This window comes from Carlito syrichta, unplaced genomic scaffold (genome assembly GCF_000164805.1).
Source record: "Carlito syrichta isolate Samal-C Ts95f unplaced genomic scaffold, Tarsius_syrichta-2.0.1 Scaffold305672, whole genome shotgun sequence".
Taxonomy (NCBI): Eukaryota; Metazoa; Chordata; class Mammalia; order Primates; family Tarsiidae; genus Carlito; species Carlito syrichta.
In genome coordinates this window covers 44,879-57,840 of record NW_007249768.1, presented here as the reverse complement: position 1 = coordinate 57,840, position 12,962 = coordinate 44,879, and the positions used below count along the sequence as shown (strand labels likewise).

Here is a 12,962-nt window from a genome sequence, read left to right as displayed (position 1 = left end):
AAAAAAAAAAAAAAAAAAAAAAAAAGAATCCTTCTGTTTATGGATTTTATTTTTTTAGAAACAAGGTCTTGCTCTGTCACCCATGCTGGAATGCAGTGGTGCAATCATAGCTCACTGCAGCCTCAAACTCCTGAGATCAAGCAATCCTCCTGAGTAGCTGGGTCTGCTGGTGCAAGCCACCATGCCCAGCTAATTTTTTACTTTTATTTTTGTAGTGACAAGATCTGGCAAGGTTACCCAGACTGCTCTCAAACTCCTGGTCTCAAGCAATTCTTCTACCTTGGCCTCCCAAAGTCAGGGAATACAAGTTGAAGGTTTTTATGTAGGCTCCATTGTTTAGGCATGACTAATTCATTTAATTTTAATTATTATTTTTTAAGTCAGGGTCTCACTTTGTCACCCAGGCTGGAGTGCAGCAGCACAATCACAGCTCACCACAGCCTCAACTTCCTGGGCTCAGGCGATCCTTGCATCTTAGCCTCCCAAGTAGCTGGGACTACAGGTAAGCATCACCATGCCTGGCTAATTTTTTATTTTTGTACAGACAAGGTCTTGCTATGTTTTTTCCAGACTGGTCTTGAACTCCTGGGCTCAAGTAATCCTCCCACCTCAGTCTCCCAAAGTGCTAGCATTACATATGTGAGCCACTGTGCGTGGCTTGCATGACTGATTAAATCATTGGCCACTGGTAATTAACCCAATCTCATCCCCTCTCTTCTCCCTGAAGGGGTATGTGTTTTTGGGGGGTGGGAAGAGGGAAGGGTGTTGGGGAAGTGGAAGCCTGAATGTTCCAATCCTCCAACCACACAGTTTGTTCCCTGGCAACCAGCCCTATCCCGAGGGGCGCATGAAGAGTCACCTTATTAGCATAAACTCAGGTATGGTTGAAAGGGACTTGTTATGAATAATAAAAGACCCTCTTACCCCATCACTCACATATTCCAAGAGTTCTAGGAGCTCAAAGCCAGGAACCAGAAACAAAGATCAAATATATATACCTTCATATATCACACTATCACAGGGGAATATCTGGACATTGTTGGCAATAAATTTTATAGAAACTAAAAAGAGTCTGCAATACATCTCCATTTCCTGGAGTCCCATCTCACCACAATCACAGCAATCAAAGTCAACCCAAGTTCAGAGAGAAGAGACATCCCTAATTGCACAGCCTATTAGAAAACACTCACCGGTTTTTGGAGTCGTCCAGCAACATATAAGTTATTCCAGTTGAGGAGATCTTCAATCAGAATACTAGTGCTAATAACCCCATATTTGATAAGCTGGTAAAGAAACAGGCATGAAAAAGAGTAAAATACCAGTTGTTACTTATGCAAGAATGAAATATAAGGAAATAGATCAAATTCTTGATCATAGTATTTTGAGTTCCAAAGCCATTCAAGATGCCTACCTTGTGAAACACACACCTCCACCAAAACTTTTGAAAGATTTAGTGTCCAAGATTGGTTTGGCCCCAAAATTGTGTGAGGTGAACTGACACTATTTTTAACTTAGGTCCATGTGATGTTAAAAGTGGAATGGCTCTGAGATGCTATCTAATGATGGTCCTCAATGGTTTGGAAATAAAAAACTGCTCCTTCCCCAAAAACAGTTTGAGGAGTGATGACTTAGTTCTTATTCATCAATGGAGAAATAAAAAACTTGAGGCCTAGAGAGGACAAACGACATGCTCAAGGTGGCACTGATAGTTAGGAGAGTCAAAACTAGGCCCCAAAACTTCAGTCTGATCTTCTAATGTTTTTTTCATTACAAGATACAATAAATTTTTAATTAAAAGTTTTCACTGACATCTCTACATAATGAATTTCTCTTTTGCTCCTATTCCGGACATTTTTATAATTACAAAGCAATATCCGAACATAAAACTTCTCTATCAGTGTTAAACACATGAAATTATGGTCAAGCCTACTTCAATAATAATTTGTATAAACCCTGAGCATAGATTTCCCAAGTTATAAAGTCCCATTTGCATTAACCAGCACCTTCAGACCCACTTTGCTGAATTTCAGTATTCAAATAGCCTTCTCAGGCTGCAAATATCTAAAAAGTAGCTAAAATTTTCAGTAAAAAAGTATAGTCTTTTGGCATATAATTATATCCAAACATTTGGTTACTGGAGTTTGTAATACTGTTTGAAAACTACTAATTAGAGAGAGGCTCAGCAAAATATTAATTATGAAGAAAGAACAAAGCTATGTGTTTTTTTTATTTGTTTGTTTGTTTTTGAGTTGGAATCTCACTCTGTCGCCCTGGAGGACTGGAGGGCAGTGGCTGCTCCCGGCCACCGCAGCCTCAACCTGCTGGGCTCCGGCGATCCTTCTGCCTCAGCCTTCCAAGTAGCTGGAACTACAGGCGCGCACTACCACGCCCGGCTAGTTTTTTGATTTATTGCAGAGATGAGGTCTCGCCAAGTTGCCCAGGCGGGTCTCGAACCCGCAGGCTCAGGCAATCCACTCACCTCAGCCTCCCAAAACACGGGATTACAGGCTGAGCCACCGAGCCTGTTGAGTTGTTGAGTCTTAGTGGGCATCAAAATCCCCTGGAGTACATGCCTTTGGGACACATGAATTACTGGGTCCCACCCCTAAAGTTCTGATTCAGTAAGTTTGGGATAGGGCTTGAGAATTTGCATTTCTAACAAGCTTCTAAGTGATACTGAAGCTACTTACCTAGAACCACTGGTTTGGTCCTTGGGAAGGAATAGTCAGGCCAGATTAGAATCAGGTAGAGATAAAATTAATCTCAAAGGAGGAGCAAACACTGCCAGGAAGAAGTTGGAAATGAAGAGGGTGTCCAGCAGGAGTATGAATGTTTCCTGACTCCAAGAATTAACATATATAGTTGGCATTCTAATAACAAAAGTTAACAGTCACCCAAGCTAGGGCAAAGACTTGAAGTCACTTACCCTACCATCACACATGATCAGTGAGTTGTAGTAAACTCCAGCACCATAGTTATTCTGTATGGATGTGATCATCTTGGGCCCGAAAACTTTTAAGAAAGAGTAGTGGCTCCAATTTCTCTTCAGGTTCTTTGAATGCCATGCAACAGGGTCATCTACTGTGAACACGAAGTCCAGCATGCCATTCTGTGAGGTGAAGAAAAGAGAATGATTTCAGTATTAATTCTTAGAAAGGCAATTAGAGTGAAAAGTTCTAAAATACTATGTAATTATGACTAATAGTCAGAAAAGCTGGTGTTGTCATCGGAAACTTAAGCAAGCTCTTGGAACCAATTGGAGCTTTGTTTTCATCATACAATAATAAGCACTATTTAACACATATTGTTATGCCAGTGCTCTTCTAAATACTTTAACATATAATACTGGCCCGAAACGGTGGCTCATGCATGTAATCCCAGCACTTTGGGAGGCTGAGGAAGGACTGCTTGAGCCCAGGAGTTCGAGACCAGCCTGGAGAACATGGCAAGACTTCGTCCCTACAAAAAAATAAAAAAATTTGCCAGGCATGGTGGCACATGCCTATAGTCCCAGCTACTCGGGAGGCTGAGGTGGAAAGACCATCAGAGTCCAGGAGGTTCAGGCTGTGGTGAGCTATGATCATGACACTGGATTCCAGTCTGGGCAACAGAATGAATTAACTCCAAATAGATAAATACTTTTATGTGTAATACCTACAGAAAGTAACTCATTTTATCTTCAAAACATCCTTACAAGGTAGCTACTGCTATTATTCTAGTTTTACAGGAAAAGAAACCAAGGCACAAGGTAAGCTCATTGCCCAAAGACAAAGAGCTGGTGAGCAGCAGACGTAAATATGCCAGTTCCAACTTCTGTGTGCTGAACCACTGCACTACACTGCCCTTTATAAATGTAGCTAAACGTGCTCCATTTCTCTTCTAGATGGAATTAACACCAGATGGATAAACTCTATGAGGTATTATGTAAAGAGAAATGTTATTTTAACTCTCACTCATTCACCAACCACTCACTGAGTACCCGTAAAGAGATCTGGTAGGGTCTGGGGTAGAAGAGCTCAGAGCCTACAGAGGGGAATAGACAAACTGTCATGAAACTGACTTGATAGAGGAATGTAAAATGTACTACCTTCACTCAGAACAGGGGTCAGGTCAGAACAGGAAAAAGTTCTCCTAGAGAAGACAAATCTGGGTCTTGGTGAATATGTGAGAGCAACAGCCTGGGTGGAAGTACTTAGAGGAGCTCAGGGAAGGGTTGGGATTCATATTAGAGGAAAATGCTCCCGTGGATATGAGAGTTGGGCATTTTCTGGGAATTGCAGTTTGATATGACTGGAATAGAACATATTTATGTGGTGGGAGATGAGATCAGAGAGGAAGGCTGTTTGCCATGCTAGAAAATATTCCTGTAGGAGCAAAGCTGGAGGGAGGAGAGACTGGGGAGTCGGGAAGGAAGAGGATATAATGCACAGTCACTGCAAAATTCCAGTTGAGAAATGGAAAGCTATCAGCAAAGACATTGATGGTAAGTGACTTATTGAAGAGATATAGATATTAGAATCAACAAGACTTGTTAACTTCAATGTAGAGAATGACAGTGAGGGAAAGGTAAGGAAAGACCTTTCCTTGGAGGGAATTCCAGGTCTGCTCAAAAGAAAACCTTCATGGAAAAATGAAAAGGTGGCTAACAAGAGACTATGGCTTGCTCTGTGTTTTCCATGTGACTCACAAACCGCTGATGATACAAAAGATTTGGGGGCATGGATGAGCATGTTTTGTGAAAATCTGTAATTGTGTTCATGTTTATCAGAAAAAGTAACTATTCTATAACCTGTAAGTTCTCAGATAGCTATAGCTCATCATTTCTCAACTTTAAGAAAAATATTAATAACATATATGGGAAACAGCAGTCCAAACAGTATAAATGGCCTCACCAGGAAGTCAGGATGCAAATTTTAGCCAGAAGACAGATACTGCCAGGTATCCAGATGTGGAAGGCCCTACGGCAATCTGCACACTAAACTTTGCAAATCACAAGGAAATTGTTCGCTTGCGATTGTTGTGCTCCGATAAACCTGAAAAGTAACAATTCCTAGTTCCAAACAGACCCTTGTTAAATGTGCTGTGCGTGAGTAAATGTACCCGTCCCGCCACTCATTAACTTTCGCTGTTAGTTACCTTCACTGCACCTGCCCTGCTCCTACAGCCGGTTCGCTAACTACCTGAAGTCAGAGGATCATTTTGCATCTTCTCCTACAGCTATAGACGTGACTCCCAAACTTGACTGCACATTAGAATCACCTGGGATGTGTTTTAAACTCCTGAAGCCCAGGCCTCATCCCGAAACAATTAAATCAGAATCTCCACAGGTGGAACCCAGGGGCTGGTATTTTTCTTAGTTCCCTAGAAAATCCCCAATTAAGCATCTGCATCAGCTTTTCCCTCCGACTAGCTCCATCTCCTGCTCTAGACCGAAGGGGACTCCTACTTATCCCTCAAACTCAGCTCACGCTGTCCTTGTCCGAGGGACCCTGCGCACGGTCCGAGGCTGCCAGGGGGCACCCCCAGGGGGCACCGGGAGTGCGAAGAGCGGGCGGGCACCCCCGGGCTCTGAAGGGATCCAAGGCCAGGGGGACCCGTGAGAACAGAGGCCGGCGCGGGGCTGACGGGGGCTGCTCCGGCGAGGGCCAGTCCGCGGGCCGGGCTCACCTTCTGGTCTGAGCTGGGCCCCGCCTGGCGGTACACCCCGGAGCCGTAGGCAAAAGCCAGGCTCAGCTCCTCGGGAAAGTGAGACAGGATCTTGCGGAAGGCCACGCCCGAGCTCCGCAGCGCCTGCAGCGCCATGGGCCGGGGCCGGGGCCGAGGCCGAGACGAGCGGGGCTCGGAAGGGGAGAGGAGGACCCGGCGGTAAACCTGGGTGGGGAAGGGAAGTCGGGGGCGGCCCGGAGGGGAGGAGGCTGAGAGCGGAGCGGGCCTGCGACGCTCATCGGGCAGCGAAGAGGCCCACGCGGCGCGGAGACCGGAAGGAGCCCTCGGGGCGGTGGTCGTGCCGGCCGAGCGCCCGCCCCTGGCCACGCCTCTCACCCGCACGTGCGCTTCCAAGACGCAAGAGACGGCGTCCGCCTGCTTTGGAGGACGCCAAGGGCTTGTAGCGACCCCTGGCGGTCGGAGGAGACCCTGCAGGCCGGGGCCTGCGACTCGGACAAACGGAACCAGGAGAGCGTCAGCTAACCCACCTGCTACTGAGCCCTCAGAATCCTTCTTTGTAATTCTCTCCTCAAGCCACATTTAAGAAATCACTATAAGTCGGGCTGGGTGGCTCAGCCTGTAATCCCGCGCCTTTGGGAGGCTGAGGTGAGTGGATTGCCTGAGCCCGCGGGTTCGAGACCCGCCTGGGCAGCGAGACCTCATCTCTACAATAAATCAAAAAATCAGCCGGGCGTGGACTCTGTTCTCACGGGTGCATGCCTGTAATTCCGGGCTACTTGGAAGGCTGAGGCGGAAGGATCGCCGGAGCCCAGCAGGTCGAGGCTGCGGTGGCCGGGAACGACCACTGCACTCGTCTGGGCAGCAGAGTGAGACTCCAACTAAAAAAACAAAAAAAACAAAAAAAAAACACCAGAAATCACTGTAAAATCATGCTTGTGTGTTGCAGAAGATTTTTTTTTGAGTAGGAATCCACTCTGTCTCTCAGACTGGAGTGTAGTGGCATGCTCAGGCCACTATAGCCTTGGCCTGCTGGGCTCAGGCGATCCTTCCACCTCGGCCTTCCAAGTAGCTGGGAATACAGGCGTGCACCACTATGCCTGGCTATTTTTCCAATTTACTGTAGACATGAGGTCTCACCAATTTGCTCTGACTGGTCTCAAACCGTGGGCTCAGGCAATCCTCTCACCTCGGCCTCCCAAAGGGCTGGGATTATAGGAGTGAGCCACCATGCCTGGCCTGAAGATTTTTTAAAAATGAGGTTAAATTTACTCAATACAGAATTAACCGCTCTGAAATGTACAGTTTGGTGGCATTTAGTATATATACAATGTCGTGCAACCACCTTTCTCAAATTCCAAAATTACAGAAGAGTTTGAAGATTGAGAAAAACACAAATTTGGCAGGGTGTGGTGGCTCACGCCTATAATCCCAGCACTTTGGGAGGCCAAGGTGAGAGGATTGCCTGAGCCCACGGGTTCGAGATCAGTCTGGCAACTTGGTGAAACCTCATCTCTACAATAAATCAAAAAATTAGCCGGGCAGGGTAGCATGCCTGTAGTTCCAGCTACTAGGAAGACTGAGGTGGAAAGATCATTTGCAGCTAGTAGGTCAAGGCTGCGGTGGCCATGAGCGTGCCACTGCACTCCAGCCTGGGCAGCAGAGTGAGACTCCAACTCAAAAAACAGAATAAAATAAAATAAAAACAAGCAGGGCTCGGTGGCTCAGCCTGTAATCCCGTGCCTTTGGGAAGCTGAAGTGAGTGGATTGCCTAAACCCGTGGGTTCAAGACCCGCCTGGGCAGCGAGACCTCATCTCTACAATAAATCAAAAGATCAGTCGGGCGTGGTAGCACATGCCTGTAATTCCGGCTACTCGGAAGGCTGAGGCGGAAGGATCGCCAGAGCCCAGCAGGTCGAGACTGCGGTGGCCGGGAGTGGCCACTGCACTCCAGTCTGGGCGACAGAGTGAGACTCCAACTCAAAAAAAACCCAAACAAACAAACAAACAAAAAAAACAAATTAAAAATCATGTCCTTGATCAATTCCACCATCCAGAGATTACCACACTGTCAAGATTTGACTGTGATTTCTTCCAGTTAACGCCCTTTGTCAAATACGGTGACAGATATGAAAGCACTCCATAAATTGTAAAGGACTGCACAAATGTTCTCTGATACTTGTATTTAATTTTTTGCCCTGAATATTGGTCTCACAAAGGGTACTTTAAATTCAGTCTCTTGAGGAAAGGAGACTCTAGGGGCAGGAAATGTACAACTAGAGAAACTTGCTGAAGATCCTGAGGCCATTCAGGATGTAGTTGACTTTCAGGACAAAAACTTTTCAGCTACGTTTTCCTTCCCTGATGTACACTGCCTCTCAAAAATAACAGAAGTAGTAATATCTAACCTTTAGGTAATGGTGATACATTTTTCATGTGCATTTGTCACTGAATCCTCACTAGTGCCCTGTGGGGAGGAGGTTATTGCCACCATTTTGCAAATGAAGACACTAAGGCTTAGTGAGATAGAGCTACATGCTTAGGATCATGTCAACCTGTGGCAAAGCTCGAGCGAAGATCCAAGTTGGCTCCCACTATGGTGTTTCTACAATTCTACCCTGGCCTTGAGGAGTTTTTAGCAGGGACCAGTCTCGATCAAATGTTAGTATGAATTGGTGTGGGGAGAGAAGTGGGGAGACCAATTAAGAAGCTGTTATCAGGCAGGGCCCTGTGGCCCACGCCTATAATCCTAGCACTTTGGGAGGCCAAGGTGAGAGGACTGCCTGAGTGCCTATGGGTTCGAGATCAGCCCTGGCAACTTGGTGAGACCTCATCTCTACAATAAATTTAAAAATTAGCCAAGCATGGTGGCGCGTACCTTTAGTTCCAGCTACTTGGAAGGCTGAGGCAGAAGGATCGCCTGAGTCCGGTAGGTCAAGGCTGTGGGCTGAGAACATGCCACTGCCCTGCAGTCTGGGTGACAGAGTGAGACTCCCACTCAAAAAAACCCAAAAACAACTGTTACCAAAATAAAAAAGAAATAAATATAAATAAATAAATAAATAAGAAGTTACCAGCCTGGCGCAGTGACTCTAACCTGTATTCCCAGCACTTTGGGAGGCAGAGGCAAGAGGATTGCCTGAGCCTACGAGTTTGAGACCAGCCTGGGCAAATTGGCACGACCTTGTCTCTATAATAAATCAAGAAATTAGTTGGGCATGGTGTCCCATGCCTGTAGTTCCTGCTACTTGGAAGGCTGAGGTGGAAGGATCATCTGAGCCCAGCAGGTGGCCATGAGTGTGCCACTGCACTCCAGCCCGGGTGAGAGAGTGAGCCTGGCTCAAAAAAAAGAAGCAGCTTTTGCCATACTTCCACCATGAACTGAAAATGACCAGGTCTAAGTGTTAGAAAGAGGGACAGGACTAATGCAATTGGAAAAATTATTTAAATTCACACTCTTGGCCTGGCACTGAAGTAGATGCTAAGGCTTTTGAGATTAAATCTGAGCTGCCACCTTGAGGTAGTTCAAGGCCTGTGAAGAGAGGAAACAGACAAGCAAATCAGAATACAATGTGCAGTAACAAAGTTGGATACCCAGCACTGTGAGGGAATATAATGTCCCTTCACGAGGGAACATTAATCAGTCCTGGGTGTTTAGGAAAAAGACCAGAGGAAATTTCACGGTGATGACATTTGAGCCAGTCCTTGAAGGATGCATAGGAGTTTATCAGGGCAGAAGAAAGATGGAAGAGGTTCTACCAAGAAATAATTAATAGGACTAAGTGACAATAATAATAGTGGATAAGCCAGGCTGGGTGGCTCAGGCTGTAATTCCGCGCCTTCGGGAGGCTGAGGTGCGCCTCAGCACCTCAGGATTGCCTGAGCCCGCGGGTTCGAGACCCACCTGGGCAACTTGGCCAGACCTCATCTCTACAATAAATCAAAAATCAGCCGGGCATGGTAGTGCGTGCCTGTAGTTCCAACTACTTGAAAGGCTGAGGCGGAAGGATTGCCGGAGCCCAGCCGGTCGAGGCTGCGGTTGCCGGGAGCGGCCACTGCACTCCAGTCTGGGTGACAGAGTGAGACTCCAACTCAAAATAATAATAATAATAATAGTAGATGTCATGTATTAAGCACTTACTATGCCCAAATACTTTTTATATTTATCTCTTTTCATCATCCTAAAGACCCTGTAAAGCAAAAGTTATCTATGAGTGTAATATTTTTCACATTAGAAAACAGGGGTCCTATAAAGAAAAGTAAATGTTCCAAAGTCAATCAGGAGAGCGGTGAAGTCAGAATTTGAACCCAGAGCTCCCCATCTCCAAAGGTCTTTGCCACTGTGTTTAAATGCCTTTGCGAAGTGAGAAAAGGAAATGGGAAATAAGCTGGTTCTAAGCTATCAGTCAAGTTTCGGGAACACCAGCAGTAACCAAAGAAGCGACCAAGACACTAGAATAAGGAAGGCAGGGGAGGGATGCACTGTGTGTCTCCGTCTCCCTGTGTGAGCACAGTCATTTTGGTTCATTCTGACTAAATATCACCCTTGCCCAGATTGCTGGAATCTGAAGTGTACACACTGTGGAATTACACTGAAATCTTTCACCAAAAGACTGGATCAATCTATGACTAGACATTTCCTTTCTTTCTTTCTTTTTTTTTTTTTTAGTTAAATTCTCACTCTGTCACCCAGACTGGAGTGCAGTGACCACTCCCGGTCACCGCAGCCTCGACCTGCTGGGTCCGGCGATCCTTCCGCCTCAGCCTTCCAAGTCGCTGGAAATACAGGCGCGCGCTATCATGCCCGGCTAATTTTTTTATTTATTGTAGAGATGAGGTCTCGCCTGCCCAGGCGGGTCTCGAACCCACGGGCTCAGGCAATCCACTCACCTCAGCCTCCCAAAGGTGCGGTGTTGGGAGCCAACATCTACAGTTATACAGTTGAGGCCTATGAAGGCCCATGTTGGAGATCTGCTTTTGACATAAAAGCATCAGTGATACCTGTAGTACTGATATATGAATAGTGACCAGTTTGTATATGTGACATAAAAGCTTATATTACTTGAAAGTAAACCTTTTAAACCGTTAGGCTAAAATTTTGGGTAAAGCCTTACAGCAGAAAAACATTCTGTGCTTTAAGTGTTCATTTTTCTCTGACTCTCTGAGCCATTCTTAAGTCTCTGTTTCTCAGTAGTAACCATACAGCCTTTGTTTCTGTAAGCAGAAATTGCTTTAATAGTTTTGTTTTCCTGCCTCTAGCCAGGCAGAACGTTCTTTGTTTCATTATGTGCCAAAATTCTTAGTCTGCCTCTGCCCCCCAGCCATCGTCATGGCAACTGTGCCTTTTCTTGTCCAAAGGTGTGACAACCACTATTTGATTTATTCACTTAGACCAGAAATTTTATAAGGAAGTTTAGAAATATATATACATAGTTCAGTTATCCATATATAACACTATGTGAACTTGTGCTTGCTACTTCACCTCCTTCTGCTTGAAATTTGCCCTCTAATATGCCTGTGTATGGTAGTGATAAAATCCAGTCACAGGCCTGTTGGAGAGTAAAACCAAAGTACTCTTACTTATTTCTGGATATACTTTTGCACTTTGGATTTCTGCTTTAAGGTGTCGACTTCATTGTCCGGCAGACTTCAATGGTAAAGTACACATTGGGTATGTCGAACACTGTGGTTAACATTTTCTGCTTCTCACTATTTAGCATTTCATAGAGGGCTCTGGCACCAGTGTCCCTGACAGAAATATTTTTTACTGCTGGACATTAAAATAAATAGTATAGATTTTGAGTGTTTTGTTAAATCATGGAAAATTAATAGGAAATTTTACATTAGGTAAAAATAAAAATAGCTTATAATATACAGATTAATCATTAAATATTATAGAAAACAGTTAGCAAAACTATTACTGAAATCATACACTCCTTATCTTGATGTAAGCTTTGTGAAGCACGATATGCATCATGGAATTTTGATTGTTAATTGTTACCTTAAGCAAAAATCTTTTGTGAAGTACGTTATGCATCATGAGACCTGTAAGCCCCCAGCAGGTATTTGTCATACTGCTGGAGGTTATAGAAAATGGTATATAAGGTGGAAGGAGTTTGAATAAAATTTGGCAGACTGATCCCAGAAGAACTGCCTCCGAGTGGTTTCTTCTCGCCGTCCTGATTCCCTGGAGCGGGTCCAACTCCCCTCAGGTCGGGCTGGACCCCGACAGTGCGGGATTACAGGCTGAGCCACCGAGCCTGGCTGACATTTCCTTTCTTATTTTCGTTCTTCTCTTGAAGAGACAATTCAAATTTGCTGGATTTTTCCTGTTTGCAGAAGTAATCCATGCTCAGAAAAATGTAAACATTATAAAATTCACATATCATCTCCAAGAGATAGCAACTGGAAATCTTTGGTACACATTCCTCCAGATATTTTTCTATGAATATATTAACATTAAAAGCTTTTTACAATGAAATCTTATGATAGGTACTATTTTTTTCCACTTTACATATCAGGGACATTGCTCCATCCATATATAGATCTATCTCATTCCACTTATTAGTAGCAAATTATTCTAAAGTATGGATATGCCACAATTTGTTTAAACATTTTCATGTTGATGAATGTAGATTTTATTCTAGTTTTCAAAACTGCAAATAATGCTACTGTGAACATCACTGTACATGTTTTGTAAATGTGCAAGCATCACTATAATGTAGACTCCTAGAAGTAGAATTGCTGGATTAAAGCTTTAGCACGTTGATAAATTTTTTCCCAAAAGACTGTACCGATTCACACACCCACCAACAGAGTTCAGTCCTTGATAAAAATAAAGGTTCTGCAAACGTTTCTCCATCTGTCTCCCTTACAGGCTTTCACACCTAATTATCAGTCATTTTCATTTTCACAAACACTTTCCCTCCTGATAATGCAAAACCACCAGCTGCAAAGTTCCATCCCATTCCTGGATGCATTTTGCCTTTCCCCAGAAAGAGGCAGAAGCAATGTAGCAGAGAACATATCTGAATTCTTCAGCAGAAATGTCCTTGCTCCTTGTTGTTCATCTGTTCTCTTAAATTATCGTGGCTTGCTAAATTAGAGGCTATTAAAAAGCCCCAGTGTTCTATATAATCTCTTTCTGTTGGAAAGTGTATGCCAATGAAATAAAAACGTTAGAGAGCAATTTAGTAATATAGATAAATGCCACTTGATTTGAGTAACTATTTTGCCTCATTCTTCTGATTTACCTGGCAGTTGCCTTTTTATTTCTTATCAATGACCCTGCCAGGCTA

General features: G+C 44.4%; 1 protein-coding gene across 4 annotated transcripts in view; it reads right to left on the bottom strand.

Moving 5' to 3' along the window:
• TAMM41 (TAM41 mitochondrial translocator assembly and maintenance homolog) overlaps positions 1 to 5,802 on the bottom strand; it is a 58,422-nt gene extending 52,620 nt beyond the window's left edge. For 2 of the 4 annotated variants that reach the window (XM_008062210.1, XM_008062211.1), the window contains exons 1-3: positions 5,668 to 5,802; positions 2,927 to 3,109; positions 1,191 to 1,283 (exon numbers count right to left, since the gene is read on the bottom strand). In XM_008062210.1, the coding sequence (XP_008060401.1) occupies positions 1,191 to 1,283; positions 2,927 to 3,109; positions 5,668 to 5,802 (411 nt within the window). Of the gene's footprint in view, positions 1 to 1,190; positions 1,284 to 2,926; positions 3,110 to 5,667 lie in introns of those variants that run through there. The other 2 variants (XM_008062209.2, XM_021714563.1) reach the window with 2 other exon arrangements.
• Between the last annotated feature and the right edge of the window lie 7,160 nt (positions 5,803 to 12,962).